Below are 21,695 nucleotides of genomic sequence, written 5' to 3' on the forward strand. Positions count from 1 at the left end.
AGGAGAAATGCATTTCTTCCTTCACCCCTTCGAAACTGTTCCAGTTTTCATGTTCGAGCACGACAGGCAGGCGACTGCTTCTGGACAACGCCATTTTACGATTATGATTGCCACCCGATTGTGTGGATAATTGCTGTTTTTGATGGGACTGTTCTGCTTTTCTTTTAGCGCTTTTGGTATGTTTGGAAGCTTCTTTTGGGGTTCCGCGGAATTCCACTCTCCATTTTATCGGACCACTTTTTCCCCCAATTTTCCTCGCTCGGTTGCTCTGGTGGTGACCTGATTGTGCTCCCTTGTTTCGCCTGGGTAGTCCGTGATGATAAGCGCACGAGTGCACGCGGCACAGTGGCTTATCGGTGTGAAAAACGTGATCGATTCACTGTTGCTGTTGACCCGAATTCCGATGCGGCAAATATCAAATCTGGTAGACACAGAGTGTGTATGTGTGTGTGTAGTATGTTGTGTGTTTCAGGAACAAAACAGGAAACCCTTTCATTCATGCTTCTCGCAATATGAGATATATCCATCTAAGGCGACTAAACGATTATGGTACAATATGTTGGTGACAATCAGTTCCATTTTTTTCGAGTTGCATGTGTCACATGCATTTAGGACACCTTTTTTTCGAAGTTGTGAAATTTAAAATGGTTTTTAATCGTTTTTCTTGAAGTTATTAAGTATTTAAGTGGTTTGTGTTGCCGTTCCTGCTTTAGTGTTATGCTTTTTTAATAACCGTCTGTCACAGCTACGTAAAGCCTGCGTAAAGCATAATCAGTGCAACGAGCGTCAAATTAGGTGTAACGTTCGTTTTCATGCGTAAGCACGTCGTTGCAGGGTTACACGTATTGGTAAGCCATTTGATTTATTTTTCTAATTCTACACAATTTAGAAATAATCTCATATTTCTATCTAATCAGAATCAGAGAACAGGAGAGAATATTATTATCAATAATATTTCTTATTTCTATAATCGATTTTTATAGTATTTTAATAATTTATTTCTGTAATATTGTATTTTGCACCTAGCAGTTTCTTCATATCATAGTGATTTTTATTTCATTTCAGTCATATTTAGTCATTTAGATATGTGTCGAGCAACTTTTATTAGGAAATAATCTAACCTTCAATTCGCAGGCTACTATAACTTTATTTCACTTGTTTGAATTCAAAAATAGCGGTGGTTAAGCTTAAAAACGTCAAAATCCATACAGAAAAACTAGTTTAAGGCATGATCTACTCGATGGAAAATTATGAATCATCATATGGAAAACCCTGCAATGAGTGGCTTAACTTCCTTCGTTGATGACTTCAAAGACTTTAAAGAATGTTTCCATAGGGTAGGAAAGTTCACAAATGCCAAAGACAAATAATTAGAACCAATTCAACTTATTCTTCTCTCACCTTTTGTGACGTTTTGCAATACGGAGCGAAAAAAGTTGAGCCCATGCCATAATTTTAAGACCAACTATGGCAGCCCTTTTAATAAGGTACTGCCGTATTACTCTCCAGGTTGGTTTGTAGTGCACAGAACGAAGAAAAAACGCTTTGTTTGCGTTCATTGTTGCGCTGGGAGGCTTTGCGTCATTTTACTTGCTCCGCGGAATGCTAAGGAGCAACACGTTTATATTGGGCTTTGTGGCAAAACTACCGTCCAACACGCCGGTCATGTAGGTATGTTGTGGGGGAAAAAAGAGGAAAAAACAACCTCCAACCAACTATGCAACACTAATTGGTCACCCAACCAACAAAACTGCTCGCCTGGGTGATGTGTGAGCATGCTTCGTGAACCCATTTATGTGTTCTATGGGTGTTTTGTGGTGAGTTTTGGAAAAAAGAACACTTGTGGTGGGTGTGTGTATTGTTTCCGTGTAACTTCAGCCTGAATGTACACGAATTGGTGTTGGTTCGAAAAAAATTAATTACGTGAAACAAATGCCTACACACAACCACAGCTGGTTTTGGTGCTTTTTTTAAACCATTAATTGTTCTTATCGGGTTAAGGTTCGAGGCACGAGTTCTAGTGTGTGAGTCAAAATCCACGTGTCCGATAAATCGAACTGGATTACACCGTTTCGTTCGCGTTATTGTGGCGATAGTTCCCAAAGGTTACACCACACCAAAGGCCGGAAGGATTTATGCGTGTGCAGTTCAAACAGAAGTATCACCTTTACACATTCGAATGTTCGGGTCTTGGCTGCAGTAGCAACGTGATAAAATTCAACCACTTTATTACCCATTTTGTTGTGTGCTGCACTGTTGCAGCAGAAGAGATAAAAACAATGGAACATTTTTGTGTAGTGTGTACTTCGTTGTGTTGTTGTTTTTCGGTCTCTTCTCACAACACTTCGACAACGCATTTGCTGCTGCATCTCCATCACAATGGCTAAATGTATTTAAACTTGCCGATGGTGTAATGTTTTAGGCGTGCCTCTTGCCGTTGTATTGCTGCGTGTGTTAATTATGACATTTCGACGAAAACATTGTTTCTTGCTGTACTCGTTTAAGCTGTTAAAGGTAAGAAATTAAATGTGCGATATTTAATGTTTTCACTCAATGTTTTTATGTTTCTTTTTTTGCCGAAACCACTCAAGTGTACCGTCGCATCGTCTATGATGGAGTGGCACTTTTCTTTCTTTGTTCCATCATTAGTGTTTAGAGTTTGAGCAAATTAAGGATTTGGACGGGGGGGAAATTGTCTTTAAATTATAATTTTAAATTTATTTCATAGCATTTGGCCAGTTAGTTTACTGCTTTTGGAACAACAAGTTGTTGTGTGATTCCCGAGAACTTGTGTTTGGTGGAGCGAAACGGTACAAACAACAGAAAATAATTTTCCAAAAACCTACCGGAAAAACCGATCAAATGTGGAATATATTTGGTGACTCTCCGGGGGCTAACATTCTTTTTGCACACTTTGTTTATGCACATGAATTCATTTTTATGCTACCGAGCACGAACCAACATATATGGGAATGCATAATTAGCCGCAAATGGTTAGAGAGCTCTGTGGTGGTGGTGTGACCCTCCTGGTGAAGCGAAACAAGCGTAAGCATAACGCATTTGGGTTTATAGTGTGTATGTGTGTGTGTTTTTTTTAAGGAAAGGGTACTAAACGCGCTAACGGAATATGGTTCTAATTCTGAAACATTTAGCAAAGAGAAATTGAAAAACAAATAAAAAAAAATTTACTTCCACATCGAGACAAGATAAGTAAGGCGCTCGATTTAATAATCCGAAGGTCAAGAAACGAATCTTATTTGAACAGAGCTCTGTTTAGCAAAAGGTTAGGTATTCAGCTACGTGCTAAAAATAAATGATCATATCTTTAGTAGATCTTTAAGCAACACAAGAAAGAAGCAAATAATTTCATGTCTAAATTGAAACTTTATTGTTTTATAGTATATTTTATATTAATAATTATATTTTAAAATTTAAACAAAATTATGCAAGTTGGTAAAATTGTTGTTAGAGAGATCTAGGAAATTCAGGTGATTTTGATGTTGACTTCATAATATTGATACCAATACCTTTAGTATATGTTGTTGAGCTTGAAACTCTTCACCAAATCTGAATATCTCGTTAATCTGGTGATAAACGTAGTAAAAACCTCAATTCCCACGAAAACCACATTGAGTGGCCTTGAAATTCCAACTCTTTTCCTGATAAGTCATTCAAGAGCACAAGAGATTCTTGTGATTATCGGTATCTATTTGTTGTGGTAGCGTTTACATCGATTCATTACCGTAGTTATAATCCTGCCGTTTATCATAAATTCTCAGAGAAAAAACGAGACAGAAATAGTGAGTAACGTCTAAAACGTGCGATTTTCCAAAACGTCACTACGGCACAACTGGCCGAGATGCTCGTGTATGCTCAATCGCCCCAACATTACCGTTCAGCTCCGTAGAAACCGGAAAGGTTGGTTCGGTCACTTCTCCTTCCTGTCGGTCTCCCTACTACTCTCGACCCAATCACCCCCCAAAAGATATCGCCAACATCGGTATATGGTCTGTGTATGGTGTGCGCGCAATCTCTTAAAGACGCGGTTTATTTCTGGATATTTGCATAAGTGGGGTACTCTCCAATCAGTCAGTCAGTAAGTCGGAGCCGGGCTCGTCTATACCCGTCGCCTTTTGCCCATCGAACGTTTGTTCCCTTGTGTATTGGTTAAGCTCTCATGGTATGCTTTTGTGCGCGTGGCTGTGTGTGGTAGTAAATGTAAGCGGTTTGGTCACGATCAATGCTGCGCCCGAAAGGGTTTTGTTGTAGTTGTGTGAGTTAAGGGTACGGAACCTTGTGTTCTGTGTAGGGCTTCATTTAATTTTTGCGTACAAACCCCCACGAACCGTGGTGATGGAGTTGATGGAAACGAGTCATGGGTATTATGAGGGATGGTGGCAGTGGTACAGTCGCTCATAATGCCTGCAGACAAACAGTGCAAATGTGCATAGACGAGGTTTGCGTATGATTATTTAACAGTTCTGTATGCCCGTCGTGGGAATGCACCCCATTGAAACATGTTGCATGTGTCATACATTTGTAGTTCTTATTTTTGAAGTCACAATTATGATTGTTTTTAGAACTTTATGTAAAAAGTTTGATAATTGATAAAACATTTTTTCTTGGAAGGGTTCTATAGTAATTTTTAGCATTCATGGATTTTATTATTTCTATTTTTCTCTTGTTACCATGACTTGTTATCGCTACGAATCATACTTTTTAAATGAATACTTTTCGGACATTTATGAAAAAACGGGATAAATATTAACACGTACCGCTTGATAGGATCCTTATGTATTGTTCCTGGAAGAGACAAAGATATGCATGGTAAAACATGTCAAAAAAACACGAATTTACAGTCCCTGTTTGGATGTATAGTTTTTGCATCGTCACACAACCGTTTGGCATAAAATTAAACAAAAAAAAAATTAAATAAAAACAAAACTAGTCGATTATTAATTCGGCACCATTCGGCTTACCCAAACGTGACGTGATTTTCATGTTTACACGTCCGCCAGCAGGTCTGATCGTGGCAGAATATCGCTCGCTTGCTGGTTTGTGTCGCATGCCACAAGATAGTTGGCACCGGTCGTAATCTCACGTTTTGCTGGTGGACAAAATATTTCTTAACATGATGATTTTGGTTGTTCATATGGTGTGTCGTCAAATCGTTTTTTTTTTGTTGCTTTTTTTGTGCTCTCGCACAAGAGCAACTGATGTTGGTTTTGTCTGTGTGCGAAAAATTATGAATAGTTTGTGATATGCTTCCTATTCAACGCATCACGTTCACATCACGTCCCGTCCTGCTTGTGGTTTTTTTTTGGCTATGAAAATCTATTCTTTCTCGCTACGGTACGGATGGTGCATATTAATGGCTTATCTTCTCCGTACCGGTAACGATACATTATGTCCGGAGAAGGAATGGAGTTTGTGCAAAATAATCTCTTACCTCCCCGACAGCTGGTTCTCATTTGGGGTGTGCTGGAAATAGGAAAAACGATTTGTAAAGAAATGTAAAAAAAACTGCACTGCTGAAGCGTTTTTATGTGCTTCGTTTCGGGTACGATATGTGGACAACATGTGTTTTAATGAAACTTTGAATTATTTTACTGTTTGGCTTTTGACCATTTGACACATTATTGAAGTTTTGTAAAGCGTAGAAATAGCTGCACAAACATGCTCTTAAGACTAGAACTACCGGACCAGTCATTATGACTGGAACGCTTCATTTTCATCACATTATTTTTTGGAGTTAAACAATCTTATAGTAGTTGTACCATGAATTTGACATATATATTCTCTAGCAAGATCTCCAAAAAAAACAATAAAATATACTCCAACTTTTCGAAATTGTTTAAAAATTAACCACGAAGGAAAAACGCTTAAAACGCTTAGTAGTTCTAGTGTTAAAACCTGGCGAATGCTCGCTTTCATATGCGGTGTGCTTATACATTTTAATAAAGTAGAAAAAACAGATAAGTCTATGATGAAATTCCGTCCTCCGTGCAATACTTCTGTACAACCAAACCATTCACGAGACAGCTATCAGCTTCAGCCCAACTCCAACAGATGTCGGAAGGGATAACTCATGCTCCTTTTTTTCCTCTTTCCATCTTGGTTTTACCATTCGTTTACAATCCGACCAGAAATGCAACATGCCACATGCCGGGCACCATTCTGTACAAAACTTCAATGATTCTTTTCGTTTCCCTGCTATCATTTCCTTTTTTTTGCACACAAGGAAATAGCATACACATACATCGTAGTACCGGACAAAAAGGGAACGAATAATGGTGGTTGTAAAATTCTTGCTTATATGTCAACTGCAAAAAAAGATTGGGTACCAGTTTGGATTGTGTTGTTAGCAAATGAAAATATTCATCCAACCGTACTGTAAGGGATTGTAGGTTTAATCGAGAAAATGTGTTGTGCTGAAAAGAACACATGGACACCCATCTAGTAATATAGCAATAGCAACGAGTGATTTTAATTTCTTAGGTTTTTGGTGTGATTAAAATAAAAGGTATTTCTAGTTTCAATTTTTAAAATTGCTCCATTATTAGATTGATGTGCGTTTTTGTTGTTGTAGCTCTGTACAATAAAACTCACAAACTGTGGTTTAAATAAACAAAGATTTCTACTGTATGCTTGCATTAGATATCCTTCACTAAGCAATGTATCGTCAGGTATTTGTTCGCTTTCTTGGGCTGGCAAATGGCATGGCAAATTAAAAATTGCGACGACCGTATGACGCATCGTAGCGAGAATTAAACGGCCAAAAAGGAATAAAAGGAACGCATGAACATGCTTTTTTACCCACCACACTCCGATGCGTATGAATGGGAATATTTTTGCCGAGTATCCGTTCGAATGAAAATGGCTCTGGATCTCAGGATCTTGGTGTATTCTCTTTCTTCGCCTTCGACTGTTTTTTTCTTAAAAGAAGCAAAGCCTTTGTGCAAGAAATTTGATTCTTTCTGATCGATTGTAAAAATATCCGTTAAGATTGTTTTCTTTGAAGTATTTTTAGTTTCATTTTGTTTGCCTTTCGTAATAAATTTTCTACACTTCTTTTGGTTCTATATTTCGAGCTTCTTGCTTGAAATGTGAAGAGAAGGAAGAATTCCTTTCGTTACTGTTATTGTTTTTTTGAAATACTTCAAAAGATTATTTTTGCTCTGCTGTGCGGCATCTTTGTGCCATTTTGTTAAGAGCGAATGTTTTGTCTGTAAATGTCCTATGAGTAATTCATTTACTATGTTTTATAAGATCCCGGTAGAGTTAAATTCTCAAAGGTACATTTTTGTTGCAATGCATGAGTTATCGGAATCTTCATTCTGAAAGTGTTCGATGCGCCACAGGTGACGAACCCTAGTTTTTGTGGTGTTATCTGTTGGATGTTTTACCAATTTTGCACGTGTCGTTGGGATTCTTTCGTTCACAATGGATGAACATTTACGTTAACAGTATATTTAACTCTAGAACTAGATTTGGACTGGAACGCATAACTTTCAACACTTTAATTTTCGAGGTTGACTCAATCTAAACTCATTTATGAATGATTTTAAACGTCTTTTCGCTGGTAGAAAAAAATATTATTCAGCTCTTCAAAATTGTTTATAAACTAAGCAGTAAAAAACGCTTAAAGAGCTTGTACATTTTAAAGTTAAAATAATATTGGCTCATGCTGTTTGACAACAGACGACGAACCTTCTTCATTCACTAAGCAAGTCTTTTAGCGCATGTCGGCCGAAAAAAAAAGAAAGCAACACAGAAATGTGCTACCCTTCTCGAAAAGAAAGCCCAAAATTAACCTGTTGAGAAGGTTTTATAGCGCGTGTTTATGTGGACAGGTGGAACATTCCGTGTTGCGTTGTGTGTGCGTGTGTGTATGAATTTGTGTTTGCAAAGGGTTTGCGGCTTTTCAAGATGCCGGCACGGTTTCGCTCATGTGTGCGTTGTTCCGGTTTTTTGCTGAGGTTGCATTCCGATTGTGTATTATTTTCCACTTTTCCGCTTTTTTGTCGATGGTTGGCTGAGTGAAATTATTGGTAGCAGCAGTCGTCGGAACGGGGAGGGGGGATGGGGGGAGGAACTGCACCTTTCGCGAACGACCTTCGGGGTGAGTTTTACAATCCAAAAATTGAATGTTTTCCTTTTCTTTTTTTTTTGGTTTAATGAACGTTCGCCCTCAACAGGTGAAGGTTTTTCGTTGTTTCTGGTGTGGTTTATGGCTTTGTTTTGTCTGGTTGGTTAATTTTGTTGTGCGTTTTCGGGGTGGCTCTTTCGAATACTTCCCCATTTCTGGATTCCTTTGCTTTTTTTGCATCGGTTGTGCTGTACAGTAAAGTCTCTGTGTGGAACGTCGATGCAGGAGAGTTTAATCAGTTTACTCACGTGTGTGCGAAACAAAACAAAAAACCAACAATAAGAAACCTTCCATATCTGGCACTATGAAGCGCTGGTAAAGGTTACGCTTTCATCGAAAGGTTGAGCGGCCCTGTCAGCTTTATTGCTCAAGAGCCTCGTGGTGGTGCGCGGTGATGCTGCTGATGGATACCATAAAAAGGGAGTGTACACACGGGCTCATACCGAGGTCGACCATAAATCTCCCAATGAAACTTAGTGCGCTGGTTCAAGCTGCGGGTATAATAAGGGATCGGTATTGTAAAGCAATGCACTGTTGAGAGTTCTATTGTGGAAGCTTTGCGCTCGTTTTGGAAAAGTGGGAAATTGAGCGGAAAATTTAAGAGTTGGGTTTTTTTCCCTTTCCTAAAGACTTTTATGTCCCATCGATGTTTATACACAACCAGATGTATTTTCATGTCCTTGTATGTGCAATGAAGAATGATTCCGGCAGAACCAAGCCAAAGATACAAACGTGAATAACGTTGTTTGGCAGGGGAACGCAAAGAAGTAATCGAATTCTGTACTCATTCGAATAGGCGACACCCCTACGGCAGTATGAATAGGAAATTGACTTTTAGGATGCTCAATTTGCCCATTAAATTCTAGTGAACCATAATGATCTGCACGTGTCCGCAGTTTAGTGTGTGTTTTTGATGGGGAAATTGTTGGCCTAAGGCTAGTACATTTCGAAATGACCGGAAAAGGAGGGATTCGCCTTCGTATATTCGACTAGAATTCTGCCTATCGCCAGCTCTAAAGGGGGACACTAGAATAGAAAAGAGTGATAGAGATAGTGTAATGTTAACATTATTTCTACTCGCTTTCCTTGCATTGAAGTTTTCTGTTCAATGTTATCCAATAGCTGAGGGTATCGAAACACGCTGCCCATGATGGTGATAAACGGTCTTAATGGTTTGGGGTGTTTAATTATTTGCCAAATAAATACATTGTCGTGTTGGTGTTGGTTAGCTTTAATCACCAAGGGGTGTGGTTTGAAGAAAATGTTTTCCCCCGAGGACAATATATCAGCACAAAATTACTTTATTTGTTTGAAAAAGTTTCGTACATTTAGAGCAAGGATAAACTTTGCATTTGCTTCGCTACAATGTATCTTGGAGCTATATTTTAATCGCAAATCTTTATCTAGAAGTGATTTTACCCAAAAATGGATAATTGTCCTCCATCTGATTCGGATGGATCATTTGATTTGAATTTTAAATTAATTCTCTGTTTTTTTGATGCGCTTAGATGGTCTTTCCATCATAGATTCGCTCACACAGACCTAGGATCCGGTTTGGAAATTATACGTTATCTGGGCGCCCCAATGTACCTTCATCACGGTCGTCTAACATGTCCAAACTATGTGACACCTTCTGATGCGATGTCTGTCTGTAGTTTGTTGGAGACCCTCTCTCGAAGGAACCGATTGATCGCTGACTCCAATTACAATCAATCATGCACAATCAATAACCTTCCCATGATAGTACAACGATGCTCTGGGTGTACCGTGTAAACGCATTTTCGCATGGTCTCATTCGATCAGGCCCTTGATGATCATGTCCATTTAGCGCACCATCGAAGGTAGAGTGTTGATACAACCAATTTGTTACGATTGCTGGTTGGCGCACACCGCGGGTGGGCATGGTAGAGAAACTTTGGAAAAAATCGTTTAGAGTGTATACTTAATTTGGAGATAGCAAGTATCAAACGTCGGTGACAAACTCGATAAATAGCTATCGAAGGCATACTTTAAGCAATGGCAAGTTTTTTTTTCTTCTTCATGCTTTTACACATTCCCTTATCAGTATCAGTAATGGTTCAAGTATGTTCCAACGTCAATGCCATCCTTAAGGAGCGAGGGTATGGTTATGTATCGTCGTTTCCCAAATGTGCAACAAATCACCAATGGCCTGTGGAGCTGTTTGTGCAACAGCGAACCCGTACAGCGATATGTTGGACCGGAAATTTCTGCACATGCTTCCTTCCGCTTCTGTCTTATCTCTTCCCGAAAGGGCTCTACACAACCAGATGTGTTATTCGTGTATAGCTATGTGTTTGTTAAGGTTTTATCCACAGCTCAACTGTTTAGTTAGGTCCTATTAGTCTTTCGAAGGAAAGATAAAGTAAACAGAAAGAGAATCCTTTATCTGAAAGGGTTTAACTTAACAAGGAGTATGGAAGGAAGACTTCTGGTGTTTGTTTGTTGTTGTCCAGAGACTATTTATTTCCTTTTTTGTTGGTCAACCATGCAGCCGAAAAATCAACATCGGTTCGCACTGAAAGGGAGATGGGTAACATCTGTTTTCGCAAATCGTATACGTATAAGGACTGAAGAGAAAAAGGTGATATTCGATAAAGCTGTTGTTGGGCCAGATGATAGCGGTGGTCATCCTCGTATGGTTCAAAAAATGCTTTTACGCATACCTAAACGATGGAAGAACAACGAATTCCACCGTTGAGGCCATTGAGGTAAAATATTCGTTTTTTTATTATATTGATTTACTACAACACTTGCAACGAGTACAATTCCAAAATTAAAAACTTGATTTTCCTTAAATTAATTTCACTTGTAATTCGTTATTAACACTACACATAACGAACGTTTTAAGCGTTTTTTTATTTTTGGTTGTTCCTTTAAAAAACATTAAAAAGTTGTATTTTATTTTTATGTTATTTTTCGTTTGTTTGTACTAAAGAATAGATATGCAAAAGCAATACATCGACCATTTTAGTGTTGTTTAATCTCAATAATTAATGTGATGAAGAGGTGTTCCAGTCAAAGTGACTTGTCAGGTAGTTCTAGTGTTGAAAGCATTGTAGGCAAATGGCATACTAACGATGGCCACAATTGAGGATAAAAAAAAACCTTGTGAGTGTTAGTTCTTTTGTTTTTGTTTAACTGTTTATCATTTTAATCAAAAGTGACTTAATGGTATTTTCTGAACCCAGGCAAATGTGAGGTGTTCAATGGCCAAAAGTAAGATTTTCGTTTCTATTTGTTAAAACAATTTTTTTTTATACAAAATTATCTGTAAATTTGACTCAGAAGTGATTTCAGCTGCTTGTGTCGTATGTGTCGTACATCTAGAGATCTTTGACATTAAGCCACAGTCATTAAGATACATGAACAGACGACTTTAATAGCCAGTTGCGCTTGGTTGTCCCATTTATGCGTAATATCTTAGCTACTGTGCGCGTTAAATTACCTATTTGTCTTCACAATTGAACTGGAGCGCCTTTTTTCCGCATGTTCTGTAACACCCATCGGGTTTTTTTGGTATGGCACCCGCTGTTACACAAACTTTATTATTTCTCCCACAACCATCATCTGTTTTGTTGTTTGGGGTGACGTGATGCAAAGATATCATGCGCGGTACCGGTGATGATGGTGAATGATAATGCAAATCGATTCGCTACCGCCCAGAATGCTCCATAAACCTTAAAGCCGGTCAACATGGGAGCTTATGATGATGATGATGATGCTGTGGGTACGGTACCACCGCGTGCATTCCGCTGTTCCGTGTGTTGTCATTATGCAACGGTTCGGCTGGTTTTTTTTTGCAATTAAGTCGCTTCTCCAGCTGTATGTTACCAACGCCGTACCGTGGGGTGGCATTGACGCTATCCGCAGCCGGCAACTCATTTTACGGCTGTTTTGTTGCTTATCGACGAGCTGCTTGCGTTGCGAGGCTAGGCTGTTTAAGTTTTTGGCGCGCTGTAATGTCGCACGACACCGGTGTCTTTCAGCCTCTCCGGGTGCGGTTATACACATGCAAACATCAATTCATCCATCAATTGGTATGCGCTTGGAGGCTGCAGGAAAAATGTGATTAACGCGCAAATGCGTTCCGAGGCAGAGCGGTGCACCGGTGCAAATAATTATACACGGCTACGCTGTCGAGCAGCACATAATATTGCGCAGCACCGAAAAAGGGAACTTTACAATGGATGTTTGTGTAACTGTTTCAGGGCAGTTGTTGGTCTTACCTACGCGCTGGTGTCATATTTTGTAGTTTTACATCGCTAGCTGGCAAATTACGTTATTTCCCGTTGACAGTTGGATGTATTGGGAAGGTGATGTGTGTTCGTTACACGATTATGGTTTACCTTTCGCTCAATTTCCTGCGTTGAGGAATGCTTAATTTATGCATGTTTCCGATAGGCTGTTCCTGTTGAAGGTTTCTAGAAGACAGAAAATAAAACAATAAGAAAAAATATTTACTTATCAAGGTTGCAAATAAAATATTTACTTAAAAACATTTCGAAAACATGCTATTCTTCTACCTTCTCTTTTCATCAATCCTTTTGAGGTGCTTCATCCAAACAAGATTGTAAATTTAATGGAGAGCGTGAATTAATCATAATACGATGATTTTCTTACCGCTTACCGACTGTTACTTTGGTAAAGTAATAAAATTCCGAATATTTCATTGCTTACCGACGGTTGATTTCATGCATCATTTGGCGCCACAGCTAAATTAGTTACCGGCTTAACTTTTTATTGAATGTATTCAATTTTTTTTGAATTAAATTTAGTTCCCCCATTGGAGCAATAAAATGCATAAATGTTAAAAGTGCAACCTTCTGCCTTGCATGTTGTGTTTTTTTTGTTTGTTTGTTCAGTGAGCGCGCGCGCACTGGCTGTCGTCTGTTACTGATGTTGCCTTGTTTTTATTATTCTCTTTTCCACTTGATTGGACACCATTTGGATCCGGGTGAGATGGTGTCAGGAGTTGATCCTCAAACCTTGCACACAGGTGCAACCGGCAGCGTATGCTGCCACGCTGCATGTACCGGAATTCAAATTGCACTGCAGAACACTGCCGAAAGTCGTTCTTTTTCATTTCAAATAGTTCCCGCGAGGGAACGGAAACAAGACATGGCCGGTTGGTGATATGAACATAAACCTTGTTCACATGTGGTAGCCCCTATCGTGAAATGGGTTGGAAAGTAAAAAAAAGACACACCAAATGGTGTGCGGATAGAACCATACACGTTTTTTGATTGTGTCTGTTGTGCAGCCAGAAACATGTTTTTCGGACATTTCTTTTTCGGTGCTTCAACATGAACTCAGTGGCAATTTATTTTTAACCTTTAGCTTTTTTACTGTTTTTATGTAATTTATTATTTTGTGCTTATGTGTTTTTATTTCTCTTCCCTTCTCCCAGGTAAGTCGCCAGTACACTTTGCATGTATCATAGAACCAGAGCTTCCTCCGTCCATTATCCGATCGCTAAGAAGACCAAGGTAAAGTGTTTGTTTTTTTTTGTGTTTAGTTTGTGAGATTTTTCTCTTTTTCTATGTTTTTGGTCTGATTGGTATATCATTTGTTAGAGGTTTCTTCTTTGTTTGTTAGTTTATTTGTTTATTTGTTTGTTAGTTTGTTTCTTTCCTTCTTTTTATCTTTCTTTGAATATTTTAGACTATATATTAGATCTATTTAGCTTTTATTTTATTTGTGCTTTTCCTATTCTATTCTTTTTGACATTTTTTATGTATTTTTGTTTTGAAAAAATCCAAAGAATTATTTCTTGTTTTTCATTAATTTATTATTATAATTATACATTGTTACTTCTTGGTTATATTTGTTAGCTTCCATATCTCAATAGTGTTATAACTATTATTGAAAATGCCTTTACCACGCATGACAGACATTGCTTTATTTTGTAAAGCTCATTTATTACATGAATAAATTGTTCTTTCATTGTGACTATTAAATCGCGAAATACGTTTCTATGAAACTCAAATAACTTTGACATCTATATGTAGAATTCACCACATCAACATATTGGCTGATAATGTTATTTCAATGCTGGCCTTTGATAACGCACAACCTTTATGCATCTGTTTCCGTTTTGGGTTTCAAATGCAAATCTAAAGCGAGAGAGAGAAAACGTTTAAGCATTAGCCTCTTATCTGTTGTTTATTTTTTTACCGGAAATTATTTTCAAACACTGTTTCCAATTTGCTCAACGGAATGTACTGTACCGTGTGCAGTGCGGTTGCAAAACCCTGTTTGGCGTTTGTCAAATTCCAAAATCGCTCTAATTGAAGTTCGTGACCTTTCGATTGCGCCCGATTAACGTTTTCGTTGTGCATGAATGAAATTAAATTCATTCTACAAGCAAGTGTGTAATAAGTTGTTGTTTATTCCTTTACTGTCTGTAGATGGCGTTCAATCTTCTACTTACATACACACGTTAGTCGAATTTTTAAGTGTTCCCCATTGGAAAGTGTGTACGGCTTTGTTCACACCGGATTCTACTTGGGGAAAGTAAATGCGCAATAATGCTTTTTCCTACATTCCGGTGTGTAAGCTCAGCATGACAAATTTTCAGGGTATTTTTTTAATAGTTGTATCAGTATACCCGGCTAAGATTTGCCCGGCATTTCCGGTTAAGTACATTTCCTGAACACACAAGAAAACTTGTCCCAGAGGGAAGGAGAGAACCGGGGAGAACAGAAAAAGTAGAGAATGCGAAAGGGTATCGAAAGGCTGGTAACTATAAACTTCCTTTTTGCTTTAGTGCGAACCGCAAGCTTCTCAACCTATAACCGCATACGGTCGGTTGCATTCCAGACCCGCAGCGCCACAGTATTTGGCAGAAAAAAAACAAAGATTTGTGCACTGGCTGACACAAAAACGATAGCCGGGCCTTTGGACAATTTTATGGGCGACGCTCTCTCAACTTATTGGAGGATTTAACCCACCCTTTAGGGGCGTTGGAATCCGGCGCGAAAGTGTAAATCGACCGTCTGAGATTGTTGTGCGAAAAAAGAAAAAAGAAAATGCTGGCACTCAATCCTAGTAGAGGCGCGCACGATTAAAGATGCGGGCCCTTTTTTAGTATAGTACGGTCGGTAAAGATCAACCAACTCTGATCTTGCGCGTTGAGTACACGAGGCAAGCAGGAAGGGTTTGCGTACTCTGCCGGATGATGCATCTTCGCTTGCTATTCTCTCACTTGAACCAGTGATGTGTGAGTGTGTTTATGTTTGAATGAAAAATAAAAAATCCAGCATCATTCACGACTGTGTTTATACCGGTGCTCCGGGTTCTGATGCGCTTGCGGTTTAATTCTTTCCTTGCTGGTGATGGGATCTTCTTCTACTCTCTTCTACGTTTAGTTGTGCTTGTTGCAAAGTGCGTTTCACTTTCGCAATCAAAAACCATCCACCGGATGTGGATGTGGTATTCATGGTTTGGTTGGTGAGATGCTTGTGGAGAGTGAAGCCTTGGAGCAGCGGCAGGAGTTTATTGGTGTGTGGGCTCCTTTTGCCGGAGCGTCAAGTCATCGTTATTATTTTAATGATGGCAATCGAAAACGAAGCCTTTACCGATTCTGAATCGGTTGTTCTTTCCGGTGTTAAAAATCATTGGCCGATGAATTGTTTTCGCGCAGTATCCGGGGAGAATTTTAAGGGATGTAAATGCGCACCGACAAATCTGTAAATAAAATGTGTGGAATGTTTTTTTGATATTGCTTTAAAATATAGTAAAATGAATAAACAACAAATATTAATTCTCTCGCTTAATTCTCTGGAAAAGAAGGTAACGCTTTTATTTGTCTTTTTGCGATCATGTTGAAGAGTTTGCAAATATTTGAACAATTTGTAGCAGTAGAGTCACTACGCATAAAGAACTTTTCTTATCAAGGCACGAATAACAGTTAATCAAAGGACGAGATCAAACGGAAACCGATGATGAAAATGACATTTGTTGTGTGTTGTGTTACAATTATCAAAACAAAGATTCTGCGATGTCTTATGTTTGATGTTTTATTTTGAGTTATTCATGATGTGTAAACTCTATAGTGTGTTAAGAACTGTGAAAGAGTATTTAAAAATTAATGAGCCAGTTTTAGCAGCATCAATAAAGGAAAAGAGTTACGAAGTGTCTTCATTTAGTAATATTATTGAAAAATACAAAATTTATGTTAAATATTTTTTTAAACTGTTTCCTCAGTGGTTATTATATTGGTGTTTAATAACTGTATATTTGACTTAAATGTGCGACTGTCTGAGTTTCATTTAGATCTACAAATAAACAATTCTACGCAACAACAAATTCAAAATGTTAAATTGCTTTTGAGACTTTTCATCATCTGTGAAGAGTCGTTGTCTAGGCAGAATGACAGCCTACACAAGATCTTATTCCGTTTCCTACTCCATGCTTTCCAAAACGACCTCAAGAACGTTTCTCGACTGGTCAAAAAAACGTCACGTAATAACGTTTGCATCCTGTGTCTGAAACGACTTCTTCCACCGGATCTGGCGTTTAATTTCACCACACTTTTCAACAACGTCCCGGGTGCCCCAGGGACCAAACCTCTTCTGATGCTGTCCTTTTTCTCCGGGTTGCTTTTCATCCGACTTTCGCCACGTTCTCAAGCGTGGGGTGCCTAAATTGACGTTGGCTGGACGATGATGAACTAACCATCCGGTCCCGGTAGATGCGTGTGCAGAAAAAGGAGTAGAACTCTGCCCTCCGGGACACTGCTGCCACTGCTGCAACCCAAACCCCGACTAAATGCAGTTTCGCAGTTTAATGGCTTTTGCCGACTAATTACGGGAATGCGAAAATTCTCACGTTCCGGTGCTGTTGATGTCGTTCAGGATCGGTCGCTTTTTTTTCCTTCTCCCAACTTCTTCTATGAGGATGCTCGGATGCATCACCACACCGGGTGCAGCGAGACAGCAGAATCATTAGTAGACATTGCTGACATCCTGCATGTCCGGCAGGAAAGGGCACGGTTGGTAAACGGTGGCAAACTTTAAGACTTTTTTGTCTCCTTTTCTACACCCATTTCCTTGAGGCTTAAATTTAACGAGGTCGAGCTGGGTTGTTTTTAAAACCGTGTCTCGTTCTGTGTTCAAAGAAAATTATCTTATGAATGGCCCGAGCAGACTGGATGGAGCGTATAAAAATTAAAATGGGTTTTTGGCACTTCTCCAAAAATTCTCGCTTGCCGTAGGGGTGTTTAAGAGACTAGCTGTCTATCGGACGACTTTATATTCTTCACAATTTTCGAGATTTTGAAGTTGTGTTGCTAAAGTTGTTGAAAATATCATGTCTAAAAGATATTGAAAAGATTAAAAGTTCAAAGTTCAACAAAGCGTTTGTTTAGAAAATGTATTTAGAAAGTAATACCCCCAGAAGCAGCGCTCTCCATCCAAACGGCTGATTATAATTTGGATGAGTCATAACCTGAGAATGCGCATCAGGAATGCAATAATCTCTGCAAGTCTTTTCGAAGCCTGTTTTTTGCGATACCCATGTGATAGTGTGAAATGGTGATTTGATTAATCAGAACGAAATCTTGTATGGAACATGAGAAAAAAGAAATCCTTGAGGATTTTTTTTTGTTTTGACGTCGTCTAAAGAAGTTTATTAAGTTGATGGAATATCATCTTATCATGCTATGCTTATGCCATGCTTATCATGGTATTCTTTGGAAAATCATCAAATAAAAATCATTTTTTCCTTTTTTTTGGTGTTGAGATTCTAACATTCAACGTTCTGTGTGACAAGTTCTCTGTACGCCGTACCTCATGAAGACATTGCTAACATCCTAAAACCTCTATCAAAATCCTTGAAATTCTTGTTATTGTTGCATACTTCACAAGTACACATTATATGTACATTCTTCTTGACACATATCATCTGGAAAGATGTCTTGTTATTGTTTATGCGTTCCGATTACGTCAAAATTATAATTTTTTTAAGCATTGCAAATGCAAAGAGCATCACATTAATCAGCACAACCAGTCGGTTACTATTTTGCCCTTGACGGCAAGAGAAGATTAATCTGCTGCAATGTTGAACGATGTAGCCCGTTTTGTTAACAGAAAATTGTTTCATTCATTAGTGTGAGCTATGGTGCGCTGTAAAGAAAGACGGAGAGAAATGTCAATGAAGAAAAAACAACTGCAAACCCTGAAATGGCTAATTGTTTTAAATTTATTTGCCCCCTCCGCTTCATCGGTGGCTGGTACCGGATTGCAGTCCGTATGATGATACTTTTGATGATTTGTTTGATTTAGATGCAGCAGACAACGGGTGCATTTCTAGTGACAGACAGTAGCTAGTTGGGGAAGATGTCAGTACGGGACCGAACGGCACGGAACTCTCGCACGTACGCCTTCTCTTATCTTTGCGCTCATTAGCTGGGGTTAACCATCATGTTTCATGTTTTATGAATTATGTGTGAAGGGAGAAGAATTATTCCACTGTCATCGAGTGATTTGTGAGGTTTGTAGGTTGTGGCATTCTTTAGCCGCGGGTGGCAGAATAGAGAGCGGGCATACCGAAAGGTTGAAGTTTCCCATGCAACGGAAAACAACGCCTTGGTGGGGGGAAATTCCCTAACGAAAGAGTGGTGAATGTAATCAAAACTGCAGCATATAAAATGTGTATTTTATCAAAAAGGAAGCTTAAACAATCCTTCATCTCGATGGTGCTGTTTTGGGTGGCATGAGCCCCGTCATTGACGCCCCTTTGGGGGAAACAGCGCCCCTTTCGTACAGCGAAATGATGGTACCAGTTTCGAGACGCGACACGTTATTGCTACTCCGCACACTGGGTGGAATTAATTGAAACCGGAAATGCTTAATTTAAAGCTGACTCTTCAAACATTTTGCGATCTCTCTTTCTTTCGCCTTAGTCGGTCACTCGTGGCGATTTTCTGGTGACGATTCCTGAGCCGTGTTTCAATTTCTGATGATGATGAATTTTCAGCCAATGTGTGCCTCTCCACCGTCACCCTTCTTTCTGTCACCTCTCCGTTCAGTGTGGCAATTGGAAAGGAAATTTTAATAAAGCGAAAACTGCAACAGATTTCATTGATGGTCATCATGTATCCGGGGGAAGATGCGTGTGAGAGTGTTTCGAAAAAAGGGGAAGGGAGAGAAGAGATTGGTGGCACACCACATCGGAGGTTGGTGGCGCATAAAACTGTTGTGATTGATTTATGGGCTACAGTTTGTGATTTTTAATTGCCACCACGACGCTGGATCGGCTTGGATGGCACCCTCTTGCGCTGTGGTCCTCGGCCAGGGCCTTTACTAATGCATGCATAAAGCCCGCAAAGCCAGCGGCAGCAGCAACATCAAGATGTGTCAGTGAGAGGAAGCTTAAAAATCCACGTTTTGAAAGATGGCGCCCTTTCCTCCATTCTTTCGAATGGGCGTTAGCTGCACACATTTGTGGCCAGTTTCATTTTCGTATTTCGTAGTATAATTTTAATTGTTTGCAGCTTTACGTCTAATGACGCTCGCCAACTTGGTAGATAGATTGGAAGTGAAGAAACGTTTCGAAAAATGAAAAGCACTTTTCCGCTTCGTGGGTCAGCTGAATTACAAATCATTTTTGTTTGATGGTGATTGTATGAAAATGGCGCACATTTAAATCTAGCTGCGTGTGCGTGTTGATTTATTCGCTTCGCTTCTATGAAATGTTATGCCATTTTTTAATGTCTAGTTGCGTCGACTTACTTTTTAGCAATTATCTAGAATTCATTAAAGTTGGTATTTTGTGTGCTTTAAAAATGGCAATGAAGAAGAATATAAAGAATAAATGTGAACACAAATTTTATTGCAAAGGTCAAAGAATGTTATTAATTAGAAAACTTCACAGCTATAGTTAATAGAAGCATTAAAAAATACATACATAAATATCTGTGTACATAAATTGTACAGCATGTGGAGCAATGAACTCATCACACGTTCATGCCTGTCATACTGGCAACAAATAAATATGTGAGTTGTTCCGCAAAACTGTTTGTCGAAAACAGGGCCACTCGGGAATAGAGTCGGAACCCTATCCACATAATTTGCATTGGCAGAGCGGAGTTGGGGAGGAAAATAGAACAAAGTTGGAACGTGCTTTTCTGCACAAAACCCGATAGAGGAGACAATAATATGGGCTACTGCTGCTACTGCTGGATCGTAGCCAAAAAGTGTGACTGCTGTTATTTGTGAAAGAGAGGTATAGAAGATATTATGGCACCGCGAAACCATTCAGTAAAAAACATATCCGTATGAAAGCTTCACATTTTTTAACACTAGAACTACCGGACCCGTCATTTCGACTGGAACGTCTCATTTTCATCACATTATTTTTTGGGGTTAAACAATCTATGGTAGTAGAACCATGACTTTTACAGATTAATTCTATAAAATGATCTCTAATAAACAATAAAATATACTACAACTTTGAAAATTGTTTAAAAATTAACCACAAACGAAAAATGCTTCGAAGTTCTAGTGTTAATGTAGCGTTTAGCTGAATTTTTTTTCTCTTATTTTTATTAAATTAATACTTGTATTTTTAAAAATAATTATTAATGTTTACTATTTATGAATATTTATCTTTTTCGACCTCCATCACAACGTGCCAGAATCGTTTGATAGACAACGCTAGAAGAGCTTCAAATATTGTTTATATCGTTCTATTTCACCTACAACACAATTGTGCTGTGGTTGTTTATCATTTTTTACATGACTGTACGTCGGTTGTGTTTCAAATAGAAAATGAAAATACAACAGCAAAAAAAAAACCCAAAGTTATAACAAACCATCAAGCCCGCTACACTTCTCCATCAACGATGAAATGACGCGTGTGCGCTGACTCGTGACCATGAAAGTGAATCCAAGCGTGTGTGTTGCAATGGCACATAATGCGTGATTTACGTTGCGCGGTTACATTAATTACGCTGGTGGTTTTTGGGGTGGGTTTTTGTTATGCTCTCCATTTGTCTCTCCTCTTTTAATTGTTCCATGTCAATCATTATACCGGATGTGCTACAAAATATGTATCGTACAATGTTTATTTTTTTGTCTTCTTTAAATGTTTTTAAAATGTCAATCATTTTTATTATTCTACAAGCTTTTAATGATTCTTTTCAAGCTACTGCTTTATTATTATTAATATTTCATACCGTGTCCAGAACATTGATCTCTTCGTTATCTTAATTTGTCATCTTCAAATAAATTATTTGGAAAAGAAATGTTGCTTTACTGTTTCGAAAAGTAGTTTTAATTGGTGCACACAAATAAAAAAAGCTGCATTCAATTTTCGAATGAAGAACAATCGACTGAACAAGATTGTCAACATTTGTACACATTTCAGTTTCGTTTATTGGCAAGGTTAATCCTTGGCTGGACAAGCTGTCGTTGGAAATGCTTCATCTGTGCATAAAATCGATCTTTTTTTTTGGATCTAAATTTCTTTTGTTATACGTATTGCTCGAGATAAATCGATTTCGGTGTGCTTTCGAAGTGTGGAG

General features: G+C 38.6%; 1 protein-coding gene across 2 annotated transcripts in view; it reads left to right on the forward strand.

The window, feature by feature from the left end:
* LOC125761109 (signal-induced proliferation-associated 1-like protein 2) overlaps window positions 1-21,695 on the forward strand; it is a 75,971-nt gene that overhangs the window by 5,813 nt on the left and 48,463 nt on the right. The window contains exon 2 of one of the 2 annotated variants that reach the window (XM_049421959.1): window positions 13,578-13,656. The exons of the other annotated variant lie outside the window; for it this stretch is intronic. Within the exon in view, the coding sequence (XP_049277916.1) occupies window positions 13,600-13,656 (57 nt within the window). The 5' untranslated portion in view covers window positions 13,578-13,599. The remainder of the gene's footprint in view (window positions 1-13,577; window positions 13,657-21,695) is intronic. 2 annotated transcript variants of the gene reach the window in all.

This window comes from Anopheles funestus, chromosome 2RL, assembly GCF_943734845.2.
Source record: "Anopheles funestus chromosome 2RL, idAnoFuneDA-416_04, whole genome shotgun sequence".
Lineage (NCBI taxonomy): Eukaryota > Metazoa > Arthropoda > Insecta > Diptera > Culicidae > Anopheles > Anopheles funestus.